General features: G+C 32.1%; 2 protein-coding genes across 2 annotated transcripts in view; one reads left to right on the top strand and one right to left on the bottom strand.

Annotated features, from left to right (window-relative positions):
- The window catches only part of LOC114325090 (FMRFamide receptor), a 1,095,033-nt gene that overhangs the window by 210,792 nt on the left and 856,845 nt on the right, over positions 1–27,396 (top strand). The gene's annotated exons all lie outside the window — the stretch shown is intronic.
- Positions 9,863–26,367, bottom strand: LOC126884750 (uncharacterized). Its single transcript, XM_050650965.1, has 2 exons — positions 25,926–26,367; positions 9,863–10,182 (listed from the first exon to the last, which is right to left on the bottom strand). The coding sequence occupies exons 1-2, from the start codon at positions 26,169–26,171 to the stop codon at positions 9,907–9,909; spliced, it is 522 nt and encodes a 173-aa protein (XP_050506922.1). The 5' UTR covers positions 26,172–26,367; the 3' UTR covers positions 9,863–9,906.

The raw sequence follows: 27,396 nt of genomic DNA, 5'->3' as shown, positions 1-27,396 counted from the left end.
AATTCAAATACTTGTTTGTGTATGGTTTTTTCGAAATTATTGCTATTTTGCAACTAGGGTGACTATTTTTTTAATTTTTAACCCATTTTGTATTGTAGGAAATTTAATTACGCAACTTTTATGTCAGTACAACTTTTCTCGAAAATGAATACTTTTAAAGTTATATTCAAAAAACGAAGAAAGAAATCGAATTTTTCCTTCATTTTTTGACATTTTGATTATTTAAACAATGTTCCGGACCTTTTTGAGAGGGAGGATAACTCAAATATTATTATTGATTTATTTTCAAGCAATTTCTGTAAAAAAAATTGAGTCACCTCTCTACGTCCATCTCACGGATGCTCCCTGGATTATAGGTATAAAATGCTACCTTAAGCCTGGATGTTTAAAATATTATCTAATTTGCCCTAGGTAACATCTGAGAGCTAGGTATGACTTGTTCACATATTGGAAGTGAGACGGCAAGTCTCACTTAACATTAGTGTCCGGTTATTTTTGCATGTCAGTGTATTATAAAGAATATTTCTTTTAATAAACACTCGTAATAACATCGGTTCAACATAACTTAACCAAAGTGTTTGTTGTTTGTACTTACCTTACACTCAGCTTACATCATAACATCATTTACCAAAACACCTTGCACACTTCTATTGAAAGTTCATTTTCACTAAAACATTGTCCACTTTTTGACTACATTATTCGAAAACTCGATTGTAAACTCCCGTACACGCAATAACTTATTATCAAGCAAGTCTGAAGACATAAAAATAAAAATTTATCACTTTATACACTTATACACTCTACGAAACGTACTTTTTGTTTTGCCTACCTACAGCCTGCACTATCACAAGACTCAAAAGACCATTGTAACTTGATTTGAGCGTATATTACTTACCAAACAAATCACAACATAAAAACTAAACATTCCATCTAGTAATCGCAGGTGACTAAACTAGTCATGTATACCACCAAAGCCAGTTTTAAAATCCTGTTTTTTCTACAAAACCCTTTGTTGTGGGATAATTATTTACGAATTAAATAAAATCAATTTTTATTGTTTATTTTCATAACACTGTTTGTAAGCTTTCGTCGGATATTTATGTACGTGAAAATTTGTTTAAAACCGTAACTTGACTAGTGCTTCAACGATCTATCTGTCATTTGTGTTTAGGAACCTCAAAATTTTAGTTCAAAAAGCCGCGTCGGCATCAAAATTGTTCGGAAAAAAATGAATCTGAAGTCGCTAAATCGTGCAAAAACTATCAAAATTAGATTGTACTATAAAGTGTATTCTTCTAGTGCAGGCACAACAAAAATTTCGGTCAGGGAGTGTAGAAAAGAATGTAAAGTTATCAAATTATATTCGTATGTGTCTTCAGACTTGCTTGATAATATAATAAGCTAATGTGTACTACGGTAGTTTTGCATTCTAATTTTCGAAGAATAGCGTTAAAAATTGGACAATGTTTTAGTGAAAATGAACTTTCAATAGAACTGTATAAGGTGTTTTGAGAAATGGTGTAAGCTGAGTGTAAGGTAAGCACAAATACTTTGGTTAAGTTATCTTGTACCGATGTTGTTACATTCTTTATAATACAGAGTGAGTTTTATGTATCGAATACCTCAATTATCTCAGAAACGGCTTACAAGTTTTTTATATATTTTGGTACGGTCTTGTTATGCGGCCGATATTATAGTGGTATTTACATTGTTGTCAGATCTTCTCGTTTTTCTGGAAATCTAATGAACTTTATTATTTTAAATGGAACACCCTGCGGTGTAAATACCAACAATATTTTTTGCGTTTTGAAGTCCTTAATAAATACTGATTATTTTTCGTGTAGTATTCGTGTACCTAAATGCCGTAATTACGGAGTTACGCTACATTTATTTTAAAACAAATTTTAAAAATGAACTTTTTCGGCTCGGGTAGACATTATTTTAGGTTCTTTGGATCACTGGACACAAATAACGTCTTTTGTAATTTTGCTCTAAAGTTAAACCGGAGGGACCGCAGACGTTCGGATACAATTAGCGTCTATTTGCAAAGACAATGACGTCGACTTTGCAAAGTAACAAGACACCTACTTAACACACACACTACACATAACACTAAGTATCTCATGTTGTGACTGGCTGAATCACATAAAGTCCATGCCATTAAAAAAAACTTTTTCGGCTCGGGTAGACATTATTTAGGTGCTTTGGATCATTGGACACAAATAACTCTAAAGTTGATCGTTTTCGAGTTTCGAATCGTTTTTCGATAAACAATTTAAAACTAAAGAAAAAGAAAAATGACAATTTTTAAGGCTCAAATAACAGAAGTAAAAAATATTTTCTTTGAAATTACGAAGTACCTTCATATCATCATCATCAACATCATCATCATGGCATTTACACTCCTAGCGGAGTGATTGCCGCCCTTTTTGGGCTCTTCCGATTTGTTTGTCGGGGTGAATCCATCCGCATTAACATTTTGGTTTTACAATTGGTTGTGTGACTTGGCATCTTCTACAATTTTCCTCCATTCGTTCCTGTTTTTGCTTCTGGTTATCCATTCTCTGACTCCTGGTTATCAATTCTCTGACTCCCATCTTCTTAAAGTCCTCTACGATCTGGTTCTCCCAAAACTACTGGGGGGCATGTTTATGCACTTTAAGGTTCCTTGGTTCCTAATTATCCTGAACACAATGCAAAAAGTAGTAAGTCTTTAGGTGCTGTATTTAAAAATAGATTTATTCCTGTGTTTTCAGTGCTAAATACCCTGGTCTAATTATTTCCTAAATGTGTATATTATTGTGTATACTCATATCTTTCAATGCATTGGATATTCAGTTTTGTGGGTATCTTCTTCCTTAATTAGCTCAGATGCTGTTCGGCCTGATCCTGGTGCCTTATAATTCTTTAATTGGCTTTGTGGTTCTCTAACCTTAGCATTTATGGAAGGATTTTTCTGTTAGCTGATTGATCCAATCATATATACACTTTGTTTTTTTGAATGGCATGGACTATAATGTCAATCAGCCAGTCACAACATGACTATTATATTAAGAAGATTATACATTTAAACTACAGTATTTCTCATGATCATCTTTCAGTGCGTCACAGTTTTTCGATTTCTTTCTAACGCATTAAATTGTATGTGACAGAAAAAAAGGCACGTCGGTGATTACATTTTGTCGGTGACATTTTTATAACATTTATTTTAGTTATTCTAGTTGTCGATAGATGGCGCCATAATAAAAAAATAATTTTTTTTTAATTAGATAATAATATTACAAATATAATCTGTATAATTTATATAAGACTATACAAATCAAAGAAAATACCATTTTATAAATGCAAGAAACACATTTGATTTGTTTTTATTCCAAATTGAAAATAAATTTTTGACAACTGTCAGATTTAACTAAAATGTCATGTTAGAATAAATGTCATAAATGTGTATTATCACGGACTTACCCTTTTTCCTATCATTTGTTACGCACTGAAAAATGATCATGAAAAGGACAATAAAAGGTGTAGTTCCCTGTGTTGGCTGTATACCTTATAGTTAAACAAAGTATACCTTATAGTTAAAGACCTTAAAGTCCATAAAATATCAATAACGAAGAAAAGTTAGTTCAGTTGGGATGTAATTTAAGTACTGAAATTGAAAAGATTGTACTAAGCTATTATAGCTTCCTTTCAACATCGTAGGTGTGTTCTTGGTTTGAATTATTTTATGTTATTGTTTATTTTTGGTAGAATAATTATTTGATTAAATACAAATACAATATCTAGAGAAATTCAATAAACATACTTTCACATAAATGTCCAATTTCAAAAGCAAAACTATCGTTTTTCTCGTTAAATCCATGCCGTGTGCCTTATTGACTTGAAAAAACAATTTAATTTTTTAACGAGGCGTAAAGGCGATAACCCACTTAATTGCTTAACGGTTTTCTCCAGCAATTAGGAAATAATCCGTTCCCGAATTAGATCAAACGAAAGCTGCTATAGAAACTCATTAAATATTTTGGAAAGCAAGGGTTTATTTATACTTTCGAAAAGGTATGTATTTAAAAGCGTTCCCATAATATATTTAAACAGAGGATTTGCTAAATAGCAGTGTTTATTATTGTTACACATTTATTGAATAATTTTTTTTCTGTGAAATCGATTATTTTCCTGTGGAATCGATCGTTTCTAGGCTGATTTTATGGACGTTTCGACTTCCATTTCGGAGGTCGTTATCTAAATACGAAAAATTAATATTTTGTCGAAATGTCAATAAAATCAGTTTTTAAGTTAAATTGTGGCTTATTTCCCAGTTAGAATAGTAAATTACACGAATGCCACAAATAAATAGCTTCAGAATAATATTTTTAGGCTGTTATACCGGGTGTTTCAAAAATGTATGTCATAAATTAAATCACGCATTCCGGGGACAAAAATAAATTCACTGAATCCAACTTACCTTAGTACAAAAGTGTACACGAAAACAGTTACAGCCCTTTGAAGTTACAAAATGAAAATCGATTTTTTTTTCAAATACGAAATCTCTTAGAGATTTTTCATTGAAAATGGACATGTGGCATTATTATGGCAGCAACATCTTAAAAAAAAAATATTGTGAAATTTGTGCACCCCATAAAAATTTTATGGGGGTTTTGCTCCTTTAAACCCCCCAAACTTTTGTGTACTTTCCAATTAATTCATTATTGTGGTACCATTAGTTAAACACAACGTTTTTAAAACTTTTTTGCCTCTTAGTATTTTTTCGATAAGCGAATTTTTATCGAGATGCGGCTTCTTTTTTAATATGTTTACATAAAAATTCTATGGGGGTTTTGTTCCTTTAAACCCCCCAAATGTTCGTGTACGTTCCAATTAAACTATTATTATTGTGGTACCATTAGGTAAACACAGTGTTTTTAAAACTTTTTTGCCTCTTAGTCTTTTTTTGATAAGTCACCTTTTATCGAGATGTGGCTTTTTCTTCAAAATATACCTTAAAATGTAAATTATAAATAAATTTTCAGATTTAACAGGTATATCATACGAGTAGGTACTTAACCATATACAAATATGTGGTGGATTCGACAAATATTCAAAATATCTCGATTAACACTGGCTTATCGAAAAAGTACTAAGAGGCAAAAAAGTTTTAAAAACATTGTGTTTAACTAATGGGGCCACAATAATAATTTAATTGGAACGTACACAAAAGTTTGGGGGGGGGGGGTTTAAGGGAGCAAAACTCCAACAAAATTTTTATGGGGTGCACAAATTTCACTTTAATTTTTTTTAAGATGTTGCTGCCATATGAATGCCACATGCCCATTGTCCATTTTTAATAAAAAATCTCTAAGAGATTTCGATGTATAAAAAAAATCGATTTTCATTTTGTAATTTCAAAGGGCTGTAACTTTTTTTGTGTACACTTTTGTACTAAGGTAAGTTGGATTCAATCAATTTATTTTTGTCCCCGGAATGCGTGATTTAATTTATGACATACCTTTTTGAAACACCCTGTATATTTTTGCAGCTCGGTACTACAGAAACTTTATTGTATTTTTTAAGTATACTCTTATATTGTACAGAGTGAGTTATATGTATGGAACGCCTCATTTATCTCGGCAACGGCTTGCACTCTTTTTACCGATTTTGGTGGATAGACTTCTAACGCGGCCGACATTATAGTGGTATTTTGTGGTATTTACATTTTTATCAGACCTTCCGTTTTTCGGGAAATCTAATGAACTTTCTTATTTCAAATAGAACACCCTGTATATTTTTTGAGTTTTGAAGTCCTTAACAATATTGATTACGTTTCAGCTAATATTCCCTATACCTAAATGCCGTAATTTCTGAATTATTGCTAGGTACGTTTAAAAAAGAGTTTTAAACAAATCATAAATAGTTATTTATGAAACAGTGAAGTATGATTTTTGCGCACGCACGCGATGTTTAGAGCACGAGCGTAGCGAGTGCTATACATTGCGTAAGTGCGCAAAATGTACTTCACGCACACTTTCATACAATATTTTATCCACGATAAACAAATAAAAAATCTGTAAATCTTCGGCACATTTCTATTCTACAATTTTTAGAACTTTGACATTTAAAAATTCTAACTTCTTTCAAATTACGAAACTGTCAAAACTTTTGTTGTAATTTATTGCTCATATGTCATCACCATGACAAACCGAAAGTTAAGGATATTTGATTATATGATAGTGTGCCAAAAAACAGTACGAAAAAGTAAATCCTATTTAAAATACATTGTTACTTCACGCATACTTTAAACCCTTCACGTACTGCTATCTATAATGACAGTTTTCACAAACTAAAAGCTTATACATAATATGAGATAAAGAGAGAGTAGATAAAATCAATTTTCTCGGCCCCGGCACATATTATTTTAGGTTCTTTGGACCATTGGGAACAACAAAGGTCTTTTGTAATCTTTATCTAAAGTTAATCTTTTTCGAGTTAAACAATTTGAAATTAAAAAAAAAACAGAAAATGACGATTTTCAAGGCTCAAAAACATAACGTAAAAATTTTTATTATTGAAATGCCTAAATTTAAGTTCAAACCTTAATTTTATCAGTTTTCGATAATCATTTTGGGGTTGTTTCATATTAAAATATGGCTTTTTAGTTGTTAATGTAGTCTGATCGGCAGTCCTCTTATAGCGCTTCATTAACGATTAAAAAATATATTTTAGGATAAAACATGACAAAAATTCATGTGGGGATAGACAAGGCGAAAACGGCGGGTTCGTTGGGAAAAATATTCCCATGAGATTTTTTTGCATAAATACGTTCGTGAGAAATTCCAGAATAAGGTTCAAGAAGTCGCCCACGTGAAAAGTGGGCCAAATTTTTTTTAATATTTTTTTTTAATCAAATTGCAAAAATCAGTATATTTGGCCCGGACAATTTTTTGTAGGTTTTTTGGACCATTCTGGATAAAAAAGGTCTTTTATAATTTTTCTTTAAAGTTAATCGTTTTCGAGTTATAAGCAATTTAAAATTGAAAAAAACGAAAAATGGCGATTTTCAAGGCTTAAAAACTCGGTTAAAAGTTATTACTATGAAAGTCAGAAAGTGACTAAAGAAAGAGACAAAAGGATGATATTAATGTAAAAAGTAACAAACAATCAAAAAACACGCTGAAATGATTATTACGACAGTAGCGTAGATTGTGAGGGGGAAAAGGGGCTAAAATGAAGTATATATCCCTACAGCACGCCTCTGTGTAACAGCGGAAAACTATATTTTAAGACTAGTAGTTAAAGTACCCTAACATGTGTAAACTGTGTGTCAAGTTTGAATAAAAAATATTAAAAGGTGCTTGAACAATGGGCTAAAATCATTTTAGAATATTTGTAATAAAACACTCTGTATCTCGGTAAGGAGGTAAGTGTTTTGGGTTAAATCTTCATATTTTGTGCTAAGTTTTCTCCAGTTACGATATGGATAATTGTTAATGAAACACCCTGTATATTAGGTACAACTGATACTTAAATATAGCTAGTGACAACTTTTCACTTAAGAGGAAACAGTAGCGATCAACAGGTAGCCAAAACGCGTTCCAAGATTGCGGCTGTAATTTTGAATATTTTTTCGAGATATTTGGCACACATATTCCTAATATAATAAAGAATGGCGGTACAGAGCCCAATTTGAAAAATATATTAATATGTGGAAATTATTCTGTAATTAAATACAATATTAAAAAAACGAGCCTGTACCGCATTAAGAAAAACAAAAAAATACACTTTTTCAAATAAACTTTTTTATCCGATGCCTAGATTTTGTGTCATTTTGGAACTACTAAAATTTTTTATTTCATTAGTAGTTCCAAAATGACACAAAATCTAGGCATCGGATAAAAAAGTTTATTTGAAGAAAGTGTATTTTTTTGTTCTTCTTAATGGCGGTACAGGCTTGTTTTTTTAATATTGTATTTAATTACAGAGTAATTTCCACATATTAATATATTTTTCAAATTGGGCTCTGTACCGCCATTCTTTATTATATTACGAATACGTGTGCCAAATATCTCGAAAAAATATTCAAAATTACAGCCGCAATCTTGGAACGCGTTATGGCTACCTGTTGATCGCTACTGTATCACCGAAGTGTTACTTGAAAATGTATTGAAATTTCGAAAAACACGTAGAAATAAGTAGAATTTTTAAAGGAAACCTTATCTGATAGACTATTTTTGATTGAAAATCCGATTTTTACTCATAAATATAAAAAAAATCATTGAATTAATACATGAGACAAAAGCTGTATTTTTCAGTGTAATCATTCTATTTTATGTATGTACTTGAGTAGATGGAACTTACAAATCTTGTTAGTACAATTTTTTTATGTAGATAGTAGGTAAGTTATTGATTAGCTTTTTTTAATAGCCATTGTTTACTACTACTGGATTAATGCGGCTCCGTTTGGTATAATAATTATTATCTTCTGACAGGAATATTTATCGAATTTTGTATCATATTGTCATATGCGCTTATTTTCCGTTTAATCTAGATGAAGGCATTGATTATGAATTATAGTAATATCTGTATGTCATGGTTTGTGAAATCTAGCCAATTCATGTTACTAGTTATATTGGTTATGTATCTAAAAAAATCATTGATTAATTTGTTATGTGCCTTTCTACTGTAAATTTAATATTGTGGTGAAATAGCTATATTGTTACGTTAATTATTAATTAGATAACAGATATTTTATAAACTTTGCTATTAATTTCGTCCTCATAATTTTGTAATGTTTATTTCAATTTATTAAAAGTCTTCTAACTCTCATATAAAACATGACGAAATCATGACTTTTCTATAAAACTGAAGTCGTTCAATCCCATATGTGTCTGATTTCACCACAATTCCAGCCCCTTATGGTTTTCTTTTTCTTGTATGGCAATGGCTTTCATAAGATGAACAAGTTGGTCAAATTTTTTATCTTCTTTCACTGTTACAATCCTAACTTTACTCTAGCCCCCTGAGGCCTGCGTAGCTCCTTCGAGAGCGGCGGACAAGACATCGACTATATTTCATGATCACGAAGACTATCAATAAATGTTTGAACAGAAAACTTTTTCACCATGTCATCAAGAGCTGTTGGATAAGCATATCGTACTAACCTGGCAATGTCTACCTCGTATTCTTGAAGAGCCTCATCTCGCTTTTTTCTCTGATTTTTGAACTGCTACTGATAGACATGCTTCGAGTGTTCGTGGCCATATCGCATGTTTAGTCTTCGTAAGTTATTGGAAATCATCTGTCTCCTCTACGGTTGTATTCTGAATGACATCAAAAGCATCTCTCCGAAGAGCAATAATTAGGTTCATAGCTTTTTTTTCTTTTTCGTAACATCAATTTGCTGTTACATGTAGTCCAGCTCATTCTTCGGAATAGTTTTAGAATTCAGTGGAATTCTAGTTACGCCGAAACAGCCATAAACCTTGTGAAAATCGTCTAGTAAATTCGACCAGTGGCGTAGCAAGGACTGGCGTAACATTACTACTTTCTTAAGAGATGGTTCCTCCTGAAACTTTGTCTGGAGTGCAGTTTGCAGTGGAGAGCAGTTTGCGCTCCGCACCGGTAACCATGTGGATTGCAACAGACAAGTAACTAAATTTTGGTGATTTTAAATATTTCCAAAAACTTGAAATCAGTACACTTAACAGAATACCTAAGGTATATAGTGAACGATGGGCTACATAACAATGAATAGAGAAATAATAACAAAACAACTTCTCTACGTAGGAGTTTTAACATTACCAAACATAGTCAGATCAGGAAAAACATTGGTGAAATTTTCAGCTAATCAAAGCAAAACGACCCAAAATACTCTCTTCTCTAGAAGAGAATAACATACAGTGACCAGAATAATAATTAAAACAGAATATAATTGTCTGAAGTCAATTTAATCTTGATTTTTTCTATAAATATTTGCTGCTCCTGTAATATATATGTGACAAGCGTCTCAAAATACTCCAGGAGTTCTTTAACAACCGCTTCTATACTGTTGATGATTTCCGTTATATATGCTTCAAGTGATTCGCTATTCAGTGCTGCATTAGCTGTTGCACCAAGGGTTTGAATCGCACACGCAGATCCTTTCCAGAGTTTATCCAGTGTGGCTGTGGTCTGCTCGTGTATATGCTGTACCTGTAAATATAAAAACGACATTTCAACTATATTTAAAACTCACAGTATGGTTTAGGTAATAAAATAAAGTACTCCCATTATAATCACATATACAGTAGGTAAATCGTTCAGCTGGACATAGGGAATATACATGGAGAGAATTGTGGCAACTGCGCTAACCTGTGTTAGTTGAAGCTTCTGTTCGAGTTCGAGTACGAGTTTTTGGTGCAATAGGGCTGTTAGAACGAATAGAATGAGTGACTTTTGAAGCAAGGCTGTCCATAAATAAATCAAAAACAAAGTTTATGATTAATGAGTTAATAATTTTACTTTAATTTTTAAAATAATTTTTATTTAAAAACTAATTTCAAAACTAAACAGTTTTCTCATTCCCTTAGGCCAAAAATATTCAGCTACTACATTGTCATATTTTGACGTTTATTTGTGTCAGTCGAAATGAATTGTGAATTTTGAGGTTAATACCCCTTAATGCTAATAACCATATTGTCATCGAGAGAGCTCAGTTGCCACAAGTATATCAATATAGTACAATGCATGTATTTATGTATTCATAAATACATCTACAATGTATGTTCCCTATGTCCAGCTGAACGATTTACGTACTGTATATATTTGAGACATAATTTGTTCCCAGGAGATATAAATAATGGATACCAGAGGAGACTAAGGAAAGAGAAACCAGGTAGACCGAGAAAAAATTGGAGCAAAGGAATGGACAAAGATACAAAGAGCTGAGGAACATAGAACAGGACTTATGGACCAACCGGACGAAGTAGCGTTTGGAAGTAGGATAACGTTATAAACCGACATGTAGTAGTAAATAGCGAAAAAAGAACAAGAGAGGAGTAATGACACTGAGCTTCATCCGAAATATATTTTCAATATCTTCATGATTTTCTCAACGAACATTTTAACTTTTTCCATGATTTCTTTCATTCTGATCTGTTGTTTGCTTTGTACTTACACACGCACCAGCTGAAGAGAAAAAGGACGACAAAAAAGACATGCTCTATAGTTCACTGGAGCAGTGGCGTACTGATATATCAGCGGGCCCTGGTTCCAGTTGGAATGCGGACTCGCCCAATAAAAACATACATTGTATTACTACAAGTTCTTAGTCAGTATTAAGTATAAATCATCATATTATCATATTTATTAAAACTCAAGCTAATTTAAAACATAAATTAATATTTATCCTATCGTTTTTCATACTGACATATATTTTGAAACAAGTTTGAAAACAATTTGAAGTTTGAACACAAACAAAATATTATATACAAATAAACAAACAAAAATTCGAGAGAAAAAGACAAAAATCGTAAATTAGCATATTTATAATTATAATTATTTTTCTACTTTTGATGTAGCAAAAGATGTTACCTATAAGGATGGATACATTCAAATTTTTTGCTATCTCATTTTTCATTGAGATAATTGCTAACTTAGATAGCCGTTCCTGACCCATTGTATTTCTCAGATAATTTTTTAATAATTTTAATTTTGAAAACGTTCGTTCTGCTGTTGCAACTGTTAGGTACAGGAATTGTAAGAAACAATGTACAGGTTGTTATAATTTTGGAAAAACTACATCTTAATGAGAAGTTATAAATCAGTATAAATTTTAGAAATCTCCTAAAAGAAGCAAAAAGCGCATTAGAACGAGCTATGATAGTCCAGGATTACTAGGGCTATCTTCTCCCGGTAAGGGTGGTTAACCCTTATCCGAGGGGTGGAATGATTAATAGTCGTTTCACTGTTGAAGTTGTTTTATTATACTCGCATGAGTACAAGCTGGTAGCAACCTACGTAACGTCGTCTCGCGGAGTGTAGATGACACTATCTTTTAATGTGAATAATCTTACATCTAATAAAATAGAATGACGAATGTGGAATGTGTAATGAGGATTCCCTTATTATGTTTTGGTTGTATAAATATATTTAAAAGTGCAAAGTCAGCGTCGACCCTGAAAAGTGTTTATAGTGGCTGTATGTATAATTACACCTCACGATCTAGGTCAACAATATTTATGTAACGAAAGAAGGTTGGAATTGTTTATGATGACATTTAAATAACCGAAAGAAATTAGCGTAGATAACTAAAGGGTGTTTTTAAAAGATATATAATGAGTACAGATGAATTCTTGTACAGGGCCCCTACGGGGCCCGGGCCCTGGTTCCACGGAACCCGCGGAACCATGCTCAGTACGCCACTGCACTGGAGCCAGATTATGATAAATGCCGAAAACATTACGTTAAAATGTTGGCAGGAGACTAATGCTAAACTCGGCTTAGCATAAAGATAATATTTACCTTTTTATCAACCATCGGTAAAGAGACTATAAAGGCAGATTCAAATGAAAACGAATTGAGACTAATAAACTTTGCTATTATCAATCATATGGTAATAGGTGAAATAAGGTTTCCCCTCAAAGATATGCATAAGGAAACTTGGAAATCACCTCCTGGAAAGGATAATAAAGATCAACCAAATATATTATACAGGGTGTCTGCGTAACTTGGAACCGTATGGGAAACTTTTTTAATATCAATTTTACGAAAAAAAGTCATTCCTTATAAAGTGCTCTGCATAGTCTAAAACCTAAGATGCAATCATCAGATATCAAATTTTGTCAACAGTATACGAGGTATGTAAAAAAAATATTAATTTCGCTCAAGAGCAAACTACCTTTATATTTCAAAATATCAAAAAATTTTATTATGAAAAGTTATTTGTAATTAAAAACCACACCTATTCAAATATGCAATAACAGCCTTCTACGTGAAAATTTTTTTTTGAGATTTTCCTAAATTACCGATTCCGAACATCATTTTTATTTATTAGACATGTAATAACTACTTTATTAATAATTTTTGGAAAAAAACTTATTCTTCAAAAAATCTGTACATGATCTAAACCTTAAGATGAAAACATCAGTTTTCCAAGTTTGTTAATTTTATACGAGGTGTGTCAAATAATATGAATTTAGAAAGAATATAGAAAGAATTCTTTCCAAATTCATATTATTTGACACACCTCGTATAAAATTAACAAACTTAGATAACTTATGGTTGCATCTTGAGGTTTAGACCATGCACAGATTTTTATGAAGAATAACTTTTTTTCCTAAAATTATTAATAAAAAAGTTATTACAGGTCTAATAAATAAAAATGATCTTCGGAATCAGTAATTTAGGAAAATCTCAGATTTTTTTTCACGTGAGAGGCTGTTATTGCATATTTGAATATGGATTTTAGTTACAAATAACTTTTTATAATAAAATTTTTTGATATTTTGAAATATAAAGGTAGTTTGGTCTTGAGCGAAATTAATATTTTTTGACATACCTCGTATACTGTTGACAAAATTTGATATCTGATGATTGCATCTTAGGTTTTAGACAATGCAGAGCACTTTATAAAGAATGAGTTTTTTTCGTAAAATTGATATTAAAAAAGTTTCCCATATGGTTCCAAGTTACGCAGACACCCTGTATAATCACTGATGCAAGACACTATTCTAAATTTTAGATGTTATGTTTTTCAGAGGAGCAATCATAGTAATAAACAATATACAAATATACATATACATAAAATAATCGCAGTTTTTGTATATCATGCTTTTTCATTAAGGGGAACAGAGCAAAATGCAAAATTTTGACGCATGTCAAAATTTTCAATGTGTTTTAAATGTATTTATTTTTTTTAGAATCCTAAGAAAACTAATAATTATTTTTGAAAAATTTAAACTCAAAATGAAAGATTACATTATTACCGAGGGCTAAAAGTCCCTGAGAACTCCTATAATGTTTATTTTAATAAGTCACAGGAATGAAAGAAGAGAAAATTTAGTGTGATTTTTTATTTCCAAATATTTCATTCAAAAGAAACTTTTTGTTTATTTTAAGGGACTTTTGGCCCTCGGTAATTAAATAGTCATTCATTCTGCGTTTAAATTATTCAAAACTACTTATTAGTTTTCTCAGGATTCGAAAAAAATGAATACATTTAAAACACATTTTGAGCCCTTTCCACTAAAATGGAAATGCGATGATTGGTTCTGTAATTTTTCCAACAGAAAACTAAATTACGAATTTCTTTTTTAACGTTTCAATAATTTTCATATAACCAAATTGCTCAATAAATTGTTGGTGCAATTTTCACTGTTATGTCAAAATTAATTATAGTGCGACAAAGTAAAATCTCATAAATACATCCATTTTAATTTTTGATGTCCTAGTTTATTTTGGCAGAGAAAATGTTGAATTAATTGAAATGTTTAATTTACTTATTGGGTACACAAACATTCATATTGACAACAAACATTTTAATTTTTATCGACAAAAAGGCAAACTTTTTCATAATTCAGTAAAATGAAATTAGAGCGTGCACCGAATTACTATACTAAGCAGGATTTGACAAGGTTGAAATTGGAAGATCTTTCGATAAATGATAGACCAGGTGTGCAAATTTTTTATTTGAGTATGATTATTCAAAGATTCAGATTCTTCTAATTTGCTAACGATTTGACTATATACACAAGAACTGAAAGACGACAGCTTGATATGTAGAAGATTGGAAATTTGGAGACTATTAGATTAGACCCCTCGTACTAATGCTTCGGCAAAAATCGGACTACTACAGGGTTAAAATTAGATTACGTTAAAAATAACACGTTCCTCTACTTTCGTTAAATTTATTAACACTTCTGCACTTTCTGCTTAATTTTTTGTAAATTTTAAAATGTTAATTAAATTTTAAAATAATTACACTTTTATAAAAAAGAACTTTTTATAATAAAAGGTTTTTATTATTTATAGGAGAGAATATAAAATAATTTAACGATATAAAATGCTTAAAATTCCAAAAATTACATTATAATAAAAAAGTACTTTTTATAATAACACGGTTTTGTTATATACAGCACACAACCTGTTTCGAAAGAATAAAATATTAATTTTTAGTAGATGTATTAACTGTCAAAATTATAATTCCAAAAATTACACTAGTATAAAAAATACTTTTTATAATACCACGGTTGTTTAAAATGGTATATGTAATAATTAATTTATAAAATATAAATTTTAAGTATATCAACTTTTAATTATTTGTTAAAAAAATTTAAAAAAAATACGCAACACCCGTGTTCGAACTAGGGAACTCTCGATCTGCAGTCTAATGCCACTGACCCACCATCAATTTGTAGATATCGATTTATTAACGTACTTTCTTATCTCATTGCATTAGTCACATTTTTAAAATAGTTTGAAATATAAAAAATCGATTTATCCATACAGGTAATTGATTAGTGGGGTAAAGCTCCGTAGATCCGTTATAGTAATAGATAGCAATAAAAGTTAATAACAAAAATTGTAACCAACTTTGATTACAGATTGATAATCAGTAATCGTAAATTGTCAGTTTTAGACAATTCAGTCATGGCTTGCCTAAAATTTAGATAGATTTAGACCCGTAATTAATAATTTGCTCTGAAAAATGAAAATATCTCGAAAGCTAATAAAAGATATAGGGACTGTTATATAAAAATTGAAGTAGGGTAATAAATAATGTACTTGCGTTTTGACTCACTCTGTATTCAATAAAAAAAAATTAGCAATATCGATTATTTATGAAAATTTTGACAATAAATAAAAAAATATGGCATTAGTAAACTTGTTACGATTTTCATATAAAATTGGTTATAACTTTGTTAATACCCTGTATAACATACTAAACCTTTATATTTTTGTAATGGAGAAGTAAAGAAGATTTTGAATATAAAATAAAATACAGGGTGTTCAATTAAAAAAAAAACATACCTTTGATCTCCCACTATGTTATCCCTTATGTAACACTATGTAACATTCTTACTAATTTTGTAATGTAAAGTTCAAAGTTGGCTACAATTTTTGTTATTAACTTTTGTCGCTATCCATTACTATAACGGATCTACGGATCCACCATCTACGGAACCATCTACGGATCTCACTTGTTAATCACCCTGTATAATAGCAGTTAAATATTGCATTGTTAGCTAGTGCTAAGCTATTCTCAAACCTTATGAAAAATAGGTCCCAGTGGATTTCGTTCATACTTTGGGCAAATACTCTTTGAAGCATCCTGATAAAAAGTTCTCATGGGCACAACTCAATCGTATGAAGGATTTTCAATATATAGAGGCCCAAACTCGGAAAATTATAAGATTTACGGGGTATTCCAATTCCGTGAGTTACTGGTTATTTGGCAACATGTAAAAGTTTGGATCAAGGAAAAGTACTAGTAGTCTATGATTTTTTCCTGGCTATCTAATGGCGACCTTTACTTTGACCTTGACCTTCAACGGACGTCATCTTCTAGAGTTTCGAGGGTTTTCGGCATTCAATTGATATAAACAGATTACTCATGGGTTTTTGGCATCGCTAAACACGAATATGCCATCAGAATTGCCCTCCGGATGACGTGGTGTCCAGGGCCTCTGCAAGGGACGTCAGCTTCTAGAGTTTCGATGGTTTTCGGCATTTAATTGATGCAAATGAATTCCTGGAGGGTTTTTTGAGGTCGCTATACACGAATATGCCACCAGAACCGACTCCCGGAGCACCTGATTTCCAAGGTCAATGAAAGGAGCACAGACACAGGAGCACCTGGTGCCTAAGACAGGTTATCTTCTGGAGTTTCGGAGGAATCAAATGGATTACTCTTAGGTTTTTGGGGTTGCTGAACATGTATACACTATAAGATCCGACCCACGTATTCGTGTTCAGTAACCCCAAAAATCTATAATTAATCCGTTTGCATCAATGTAGTACCACAGACCCTCGAAACTCCAGGAGCCCCTTTCATTGACCTTGGAAACCAGGTGCTCCGGGAGTCGGTTATGGTGGCTGATTCGTATTTAGCGACCTCAAAAACCCTCCAGTAATTCATTTGCAACAATTAAATGCCGAAAACCATCGAAACTCTAGAAGATGACGTCCCTTGCAGTGGCCCTGGCCACCACGTACGACGGAGGTCAATTCTGATGACATATTCGTGTTTTGCGATCCCAAAAACCCATGAGTAATCTGCTTATATCGATTTAATGCCTAAAACCCTCGAAATCTAGAAGATGACGTCCGTTGAAGGTCAAGGTCAAAGTAAAGGACGCCATTGGATAGCCAGGAAAAAATCCTAGACTACTAGTACTTTTCCTTGATCCAAACTTCTACATGTTTCCAAATAACCAGTAACTCACGGAATTGGAATACCCGTAAATCTTATAATTTTCCGAGTTTGGACCTCTATATCTTGAAAATCCTTCATACGATTGAGTTGTGCCCATGAGAACTTTTTATCAGGTTGCTTCAAAGAGTATTTTCCTAAAGTATGAACGAAATTCACTGGAACCTATTTTCCATAAGGTTTTTGCGGGGTCCTTTCAGGTACCTACGTAGCCTAGAACTATTTTTAAAATGGATTACAAAATTTGCGGAGACCGTGACAACAACCAAGCCAAGTATATAAAAACGTTTTAATATGAAGTACTTCTTGCGATTGATGATTTAGAAGTTATCGGTTTTCACATTTTCCATATCTATATCTTATTCTGATTTCAAATCAGAAGAAGCAAGGATAACTAGACCTGTGAATTTCAACGACGAATATCACTTGCTTGGGCGGCGTATGGTTCACTAAGAGACATCTTTAAGAGCAACGTCCCGATAGCTATGAAACGGAAGACATACGGAGCAAAAACTCTCACGCTCACAAAAACAACAGCACTAAAAATGCAAGTGGCACAAAAGCGCATGGAAATATCGATTTTTGGCGTGACAAAAACAAGGAACCAAGCCCTAAGGAAACGAATGGTACCACTGCACTGATGTCGTCGAACGTATAGCCAAACTGAAATATAATTGAGTAGGTCACGTAGCGAGACTAAAAGACTCAAGATGGACCAGAAAACTACTTGACTGGCGCCCAAAAGTAGACAAACGCAGCAGAGGACGACCAACAACACGCTGGATAGACGACATTAAACGAATGTCCAAGAAATGGCAACAAGACGTACAAAACCGTGCAGAGTAGCGAATAATGGGAGAGACCTATGTACAGCAGTGGACGGAAGAGGTTGCATGATGGTAATGATATTTATATCACATCTCTGCAACACTGCACAAAAGTGAAGAGCTTATTTGTATCCCCACTTTTCAGAAGTTTGTCACTACGCAGCCAGAACTTGCTTTTCTTATATGACGCTTCATTTTGGTCAATCCCTGACTAATGTCCAATTAATTATAACACACCTTGTACATAAACCATTAGAAGTTACTTTTTACTAAAACTATTGAAGCACACATTGATGTAACAAAACTGGAAAGTTTTCTGGATTTATATATCAAAACTTAAACAAAGTTGTAGTTCTAATGCATTTCGAACTTGTTTCTGGTTTGTCCCTGTCTTGTCTTATCACACATTGTTTTCCCAGAAAGCGAACAACTATTTCTCCAAGTGACAATTTCTGTCGAAGGAATTATCTTTCGTGGAAATTCTAAACTTTAACGTTGGTGAAATTTTCAAACCAGGCTTAAACTACTGTGAATATGAAAACGATATTTTTTAATTCAAAAACGTATTCTACACAAAACCATATTAAAAAATGTAAAGACTGAAATAGTTTTGTACACACTTATGACAACAGGTAAATAGGGAGAAGTGTATTTTTGCAGTGTGTAAATTAAATAATCCTTAGCTGAGCGCTTTCGGCTTACAAAGCCATCTTCAGAGCTATGGTCAAAAGGTTCAAAATACCAGTAAGAAGAGAGATGGATCCCATGTATGATATAAAGATGTTTTAACTTTTCCGACCTAAAGAAACAACAGCAAAGTTGAGCATTTTTTCAACAGTCAGACAAGGTTATTTTCCGTCAAATAAAAAACTGCATAAGAAACAGAAGTATTTTTATATCATACATGGGATCCATCTCTCTTCTTTAGTGGTATTTTGAACCTTTTGACCATAGCTCTGAAGATGGCTTTGTAAGCCGAAAGCGCTCAGCTAGGAATTCTTTAATTTACACACTTCAAAAATACACTTCTCTCAAAACCATATTAGACTAGAGGGCATGTAGGAAGAAATAAATCTATTTTTAAATACAGCACCTAGAGATTTGTAACTTTTTCAGTAGTGCTTAGGATGACTTCAGGAAAAGCCTATAATAGAAAAATGGGTGCTATGATAATAAACGAAGGGATGTTGATGTTACCCTTACGTGGGGTTGGTTATCAGGATTACATTTATTTATTCAACTGTATTTTATTGTTGGATAAATTCAATGTATCGTACCCAGCTGATGACCACAATCACTACATTATATTCTAAAAGGTAGCAACCCCCAAACTCAGTTGAAACTCTCCCCGTAATCTGGTGAATGCGTATGCCCCAAATGCTTGTAATACATCGATGGTATTTTATTATCATGTAACATAAACAATATCGTATTAAATATTTAATCTTTTAAAAATGATTTTTTAGAATTATCTGAATACTGAGTTAAATCCCATCACAAAATGCATAATTGCAGTACATAAAATGCATCAAAAAATGTATAAACATGTCAACTGGAGTTTCGAGGGCTTTCGGCATTAAATTGATGCAAACAGATTACACGAGTGGTTTTTGGGATCGCTGAATACAAATACGCCATCAGAACTGGTCCTTGGAGAACCTGGTACCCAGAGCCACTATTGGCATACGTCATCTTCTGGAATTTCAAGGAGTTTTGGCACTAAATTGATGCAAAGAGATTACTAGGGCATTATTGGGGTAGTTGAACGCGAATACACTATCAGAACCGACACCCGGAGCACCTGCTGTCCGGAGCGTGGATAACAGTCACCCTGGGCACTAGATGCTGTGATGGTCGGTTGTGATGTCATATTCGTGTTCAGCAACTCCAAAATTCCTTGATACAAACAGAGTAATCTGTTTGCATCAATTTAGTGCTGCAAAAACGAAACTCCAAAAGATGCCATACCTCAGCAGTGACCGTGGTTCACCAGATGCGCCAGGACTCCATTCTGATGGCATATTCACGTTCAACGTCCCCAAAAACTCCGAGTAATCTATCGGCATCAATTGAGTGCCGAAAACCCTGGAAACTCTAAATGACGTGCCTTAGCAATAAACCTGGGCACCAGGTGCTTCAGAATTTCAAAATAGATAATAGTGAAAAGAAAAGAGAACACAATTGGCACCCCACGTTATTGTGAAATTGATAAATATTTACTGTTTGATAAATTCGGTCGGACCATTCCGATGGAGCCTGTGCCCTCGAGTATCGAGGGTAGACCACCAGTGTTGGCGGTAGATATTTTAGTAAGTTGGTGAATTCATACAATGATAAAAGTTCTAACACAACGTCGTTATAATAAGAAAATATTTTTCTTACGCATTTTATGTACTTTGTTATGCACATCAATTTAATTTAATATTGCAGAAATGTGTTTGTGTTCATGCAAATGTAGACAACTTTTTTGCCAATTTACATGCATTTCCGCCTTTTTTTTGAAGATCAGCAAAAATAACTAGCATGCTAGATGACTTAGATAAAAAAAGGATTCCGACAGCACCAGCGACAAGATGGAATTTTAACAGACGCTCTGTCAGAACAATTTTTGAACACAAAAAGCTTTTAAAAAGTTGTCTAGAGAGTATATTAAAGAGCAGCGGGAATGATTTTACCACAATAAATCAAGCAGAGAAGTTACTGGAATATTTAAATAATGAAAGTTTCATTTATTGGCTTACATTTTTCGCGTAAATAATGCCCCACTGTGGCCACACCAATTTTTCGCCTGCGCCGCAATTACCCGCGGCTTTTATTCACCATTTATATTATTATATTCCTTAGTTGAACACGAACACCCATTTTAAATTACCACGAGCCGCCACTGTCACGGACTAGTGTTTTTGTGGAGTCTCTTAATGTACTGTCTTTTAGATGTTTTATTTAAAGTTTTTTAACTTTCGAAGAAACAAATTTTGACATAAGTTACACGTTGTAACACTTAAATTAATTAATTCTCTTAAGTTATTCCATTGTAGGATAGCTCTAAAGATGGCTATGTAAGCCGAAAGCACTCATCTAGGAATTAAAAATATTTTACCCACTTTTAAAATAGGTACCTACTTTTGTTTTCCATTCATTCGTTTTTTATAACAGTGTACAAAACCTATCAGTCTTTTTCAATGAATAATTAAATTCTTAGTCCTTTTTCCTAAAAGTATTTCAATATATCCCAAACAGTTATTCACCAGAATAATACTAAACACGGTGTATATTGCCCAAAGCTTTACGATCCCACTACCAACAGTCATTATCAGATAATCGCTTTCGTAGTTGCCTTTCTGCCATCCAGCCCAACCCACCTTTGTGTTCATATCCGTTGGACTTTGAAGTTATCTATTGTTTTAAAGTTTGACACAGTATGTTTAGAGCGAATTTTGAAACCTAATAATCTGCGATGTTGGAGTTCGCCTCTAGCCACAAATTGCATATATGCATACTTTACAAAATAGAAGACCTTTATCTGATCCCGTTTGCTTATTATTATGACAAAGTACTTAGTAAAACTGTTCACTGTTCATTTTTTGATCTGTAAGTATAAAGCCGGGATCCGATGGAGTGTGGCGTGGCACTCTTCACTGGTTTACGTCGGCAAAGAGAAATAATAAATATATAGTGAAAATAAAAGAGAGCACGGTTGGCACTTTACTTTATTGTGAAATAATCAGCCCTAAACATCCATCCTTGGATATAGACCTCCTCTTCCTTTTTCCATGCCTTTAGAATGCAGAACACCAATAAGATTAGTTTTTTCATATGAGGTTGAAATGGTGCCACTTACATTGACTAACCAAGAGATCCTTATAGTGCAGTCACTGAAGGTTTTCACCTCCGATTTCGTTCAACCTCCATCGATTTTCATGAAAATTGGTGAGCAGTTAGAGGATACATCAAGGGACAAAGGTAACATGATGCTAACTTGCGCTTTTACCCTGGGGGTGGATGCAACTCCTTTTCTGGGGTGACATTATTTTATTAAAAATAATACCATAAACCGATAGAGGGATAAATTCTAAGCAAAATTTGTTATATAAAGTTATTAACATAAATCAATACTTTTTGAGTTATTAAAGATCAAAGATTTTATTTTTTCGTAAAAAATGCATGTTTTAAAGCTGTTTTTCACGTATAACTCAAAAACTGTGAGCTTTTACAAAAAAGCTATTATTACCAAAATTGAAGATAATAAAAAATTTAATATACCCTTCACTTAAAGAACTAAACTAATGTTAATTTAAAGTGAGTTATGGGTAATTGAATGTATATTTTTTTCGACAAGTACCTACTCAAATCTAAGTATTTAAGCTTAAATAACGGGAAAACGATGCATTTTATAAAATATATCTTCTAAACACTTGTCAAAGTACTTTAAAATACCTATCAAATGAGCTCCAGAAGAAGTTAATAGCATTAATATTAAGCAAGTTATGATGAAAATACGAGAACCCTTTCGAATTTTTTAGGAAAAAGTGAAAAATAAAACGTACGCAATTTCCACAAAAATTAAAATTTATAGTAATACTTACAAGAATTTTTTTGTATTAGCATAAGTAATGATTTTAACAATTTTCACTGATTTAGAATGCATATTTTTGAAAAAAAGGTATAATTTAAAAAAATCAGAATTTTTAAAATTATTGACATTTTAAATTTTTTCGATAATAACTCCAAAAATACTCAATATAAGTAAAAAATTATACATAACCAAATTTTAGTTTTTTCTATATCAAATATTTTAGCTTTTTTACTATTTCTGTAGGGTGAAAAATATCCGAGATAGAAACGTTTAAAGCTTAAATTTTGCTGCGAGAATCATGCAACCGTGGCCATTTAACTTTTGATTTTTAAAAAAGTAATGGGTTTAAAAGATTAAATTCAACGTGTTTTAATAGCCCTTGGAATTATCTTTCAAATTTTTGTTAGCCAGCTTAACGTGATATCGTAAAAATTATCGGAGGTATTAAAAAAAAACGATAACAATTTTTTTAAACAATTTTAAAAGATAATGTTTTAAAAATTTTTGGAGCATCAATTTTAATGCTATCAACTTGTTCGGGATCTCATTTGATAGATATTTCTAAGTACAATTACAAACGTTTCATAAGTTTATGTTTTGAAATGCATCATTTTCCCGTAATTTAAGCTTAAATACCTAGATTTGGTTACTCGTCGAAAAAAATATACATACATTCAATTACCTACAACTCACTTTTAGTTTAACAATAAAAGGTTTATTTAGTAAGGAGTTTATTTAATTTTTTATTAGCTACAATTTTGGTAATAACTTTTTTGTAAAAACTTATAGTTTTTGAGTTATTTATGAAAATCGGTTAAAAACATGCATTTTTCTCACGAAAAAGTAAAATCTTTGATCATTAATAACTCAAAAAGGTTTGATTTATTTTAATAACTTTATATAACAAATTTTGCTTAGAATTTGTCCCCCTATCTAGCTATGGGGTTATTTTTAATAAAATAATTTTCACCCCTCAAAAGGGGTGGCATCCACCCCCAGGGTAAAAGCGCAAATTGGCACCATGTCACCTTTGTTCCTTGATTTTTCATGCAAATCGATGGAGGTTGAACGAAATCGGAGGTAATAGTTCATATCCACCTACAAACAGTAACTGCACTATTAATCGTTTTAAGCGAAAGATTCTACGAATAGTATGCGGAAAGTATTTGACCAAAGAGGACCAGTGAGACGACGAACTAGAAATAAATGGAACGAGACATAGGTACCTGGACATCTTGAAAGGCTGCTTAAAATTATATCAAAGTTAAAAGATGGAGAAGAATTGCTAGAGACAGGAAGAAATGGAGAATGTTTTAATGAGGGCTCTGGCTCTTACTTAGTACCAGTAATGATGATGACTCAACAAAATAAAGACCAGCTGTACTTTTGCCTTTCACAGGAGGGAAATAAAGCAAAAAAAGATTCAAAAACATATAGTCCTGTCGCCAGGGGGGGTACAACGGCCTCGTTAATTCAGATGGACTTACTCAAGTTTTTTTTATGTATTTTGACCCGTAGAACACGAATTTTTTGGGTAACAGTCGATCCGGATGTCGATAAGATTGTTATAAACAAAGAACTTGAGGAATAACATAACAGCGATTTTTGGCAAAACAAAACAATATTTTGTATTTTTTGGGCCATTTTAAGTAAAAAATATTTCTACAAGTTTTTTCGTAGGATGCACAGTTTACGAGATAAACGCGGTTGAACTTTAAAAAAATCGAAAAATTGCAATTTTTGAACCCGAATAACTTTTGATTAAAAAATAAAATAGCAAGTCTGCTTACCGCATTTGAAAGTTTAAGTCAAATTATATCGGTTTTGATTATTTGCATTGGTAAAAATTTATTTTTTTATTGTTTAACAAAGCTATAAACACGTAGGGTTTCCCGTGCTTTTACATGCGTTTTAACGCATGTAACGTAGAAATAGTCTTGATTGCACTAGTACCTATTCTACCTACTCGTTCGATTTTAAATGAGAAATCATAGAAACATCACTCACGCACTAGTTGTTTGTAGCTTTGTTTAACAATAACACAATAAATTTTTAGCAATGCAAATAATCAAAACCGACATAATTTGACTTGAACTTTCAAAGGCGCTAAGCAGAATTGCTATTTTATTTTTTAATCAAAAGTTATTCGGGTTTAAAAATTGCAGTATTTCGATTTTTTGAAAGTTCAACCGCGTTTATCTCGAAAACTGTGCATCCTACTAAAAAACTTGTAGAAATATTTTTTGCTTAAAATGACCCAAAAAATACAAAATATTGTTTTGTTTTGCCAAAAATCGCTGTTATTTGATTCCTCAAGTTCTTGGTCTATAACAATCTTATCGACATCCGGATCAACTGTTACCCAAAAAATTCGTGTTCTACGGGTCAAAATACATAAAAAAAACTTGGGTAAGTCCATCTGAATTAACGAGGCCGTTGTACCCCCCCTGGCGACAGGACTAATAAGACATTTTGCTTTGAAACTAGATAGTTCAGAGCCGAAGATACTGAGAAGAATATAATATGAAGATAGAAAATATGGAAATATCTCGAGAAGAAAAACAAATAATTAAATAATGCAAATGTATGGACAACAAAAAAATTCAAATATTGCGAAAATTTATAGACTAAGATGGCTCGGATACGTACCTAGAATACAGAAAGGAAGAAATAAAGGAAGAAATAATAAATACATACTGAAGCGGGCATAAGAAGGAAGAGAGGGCTACTACGAAGAAAATGGATGAAATCGGTAAAGGAAGACGAAACTGGAAAAACAAAGCACAAGATAGAAAGAAATGGAAGAAAACCATTGAAACCTTGGACCTCTAGGGCCCCTTTAAACTGATGTACAGTTGAGTCCCTGAATCTTTACCCGTGCGTCATCATTTAAAGCACGAAATAAATCGATGATAAGTCTGAAATTGAAATTTACTAAACGAAACAGTAAGTGACAGTAAGTGACTTGCTGTTGTGCTGTTGCGTTTAGTAAATTTCAATTTCCGACTTATCATCGACTTATTTCGTATGCTTTAAATGATGATGTACGGGTTAGGATTCAGGGACTCAACTGTATATATAAGACATTTTGTTTATTCTCAATATTGAGCTCGAACCTTACCTTTTGCTTCGCTTCTTCTACTAACTTCAAAGTCTCCGGATCCAACTCCTTTTTAGTTTTATCGACCGTCTTTTCAATAGTTTCTTTCAGAATTTCATTGATATTTTCTAAGTTCTCTTTAGTTTCCAATTTTATGTCATCAAATTTTACTATGATATCCGCTTTGATTTCATACAAAGCTTCTTTGGCGTGCTTGATGGTAGGATCCTCTTCATCGGTAGGTGGTGTCACTGAAGAAGATTCCATTATTGGTATTTATTGAATCAAAAAAATATTTTCTTGGATGTAATAAAAATTTTATTTTACACTGGTAATTGTCAAAAAGATTTTGTCATTTTTCTGTCAGTGTCGGAAGAAGATGTTTGTGAACACACCCTAAATTTTAAAGGAATTCTGTTATTACATATAAAAATATTTTACATTTGTGTCTTGCAGCAAATTTGACAATAACTTTATTATTATAGAAGTTATCATTAAAAGGGGAATCTAATTAATTTTGAAGCTGTTAAAATATCAAAAAAATATAGAAGTCAAAACAGGGTAATTGCAAAAAGTCAATCCTTCAATCTAACCTATCTTTTAAATTTCAAAAACTAAAACTACCATCATTAAAGTTCATGGGTATTCTAACTTTATTTGCAGTTTTTGTCTGGTTTTGGATGTTCTTTTTTCTTGTCCTCTCTTTCCAGGACCCAACTTCCGTAAAATGACGAAAGCCTATCTATCTGAAAAACCATATTATTCAGGAGAGTAGTTTCGTAATGAATTACTAATAACCTAAAATATTCTTATTAGTATTTTTAGCTATATTTGGGTGTCATATGCAGCAGTTTAAACTTAAAGCAGTTCCTTGTATGGTGTATGGTTGTATGGTGGTTATATGTTTGTATGGCAGTATGGTGGTTCCTACTGGGGGTTATAGTTCCTAAGGTTGATTATGCAATTTGCAATTTCTTTAAATTATGTATATTTAAACAATATATTGTTTTTATTTTATTTCATTATACTTTATATTATAATATTGATCATTTATGTAATTTCAGTAAATTGTATTTGATATTTTTTTCTCCTACTCTTTGTAAGCTTTGTCAACAAAATTGTAAAATTTTCAATGACAATAAAGCATATGATTATTGTTTTAAATTTTTTTTAATTATCCACATATTTTAATTACATATAAAATTCCATATTTTTTGCTTGCTTTTAATTCTATCGAAATTAATTAAAATATTCTATTTGTATATCAAAATATAAAATAATTCGACTATTTCGACTGAAAATTTTACTGAATGTCATCCTCCTCGTCCTAATAAATTGATCACTCATAGCCTAATAAAATAAAAAAAAAAGTCAAAATGTAAATTCGTACAGGTTAAAACAAATTTTATATCAAATTTTAGGTGGATACAAAAGATATTTTCAAGAAAGTATCCAAATCATACAAGGCGATCATTGTTTAAATAATTAAAAA

The sequence above is a fragment of the Diabrotica virgifera genome, chromosome 5, assembly GCF_917563875.1.
Source record: "Diabrotica virgifera virgifera chromosome 5, PGI_DIABVI_V3a".
Lineage (NCBI taxonomy): Eukaryota > Metazoa > Arthropoda > Insecta > Coleoptera > Chrysomelidae > Diabrotica > Diabrotica virgifera.
This window is presented reverse-complemented; position numbering and strand designations above follow the sequence as displayed.

Excerpts from the sequence above, each read along its gene's own strand:
- LOC126884750 (XM_050650965.1), bottom strand. The coding sequence starts at position 26,171 with ATGGAATCTTCTTCAGTGACACCACCTACCGATGAAGAGGATCCTACC. Across the intron at positions 10,183-25,925 it reads TAGAAGAAGCGAAGCAAAAG|GTACAGCATATACACGAGCA; the intron begins GTAAGGTTCGAG and ends TTATATTTACAG.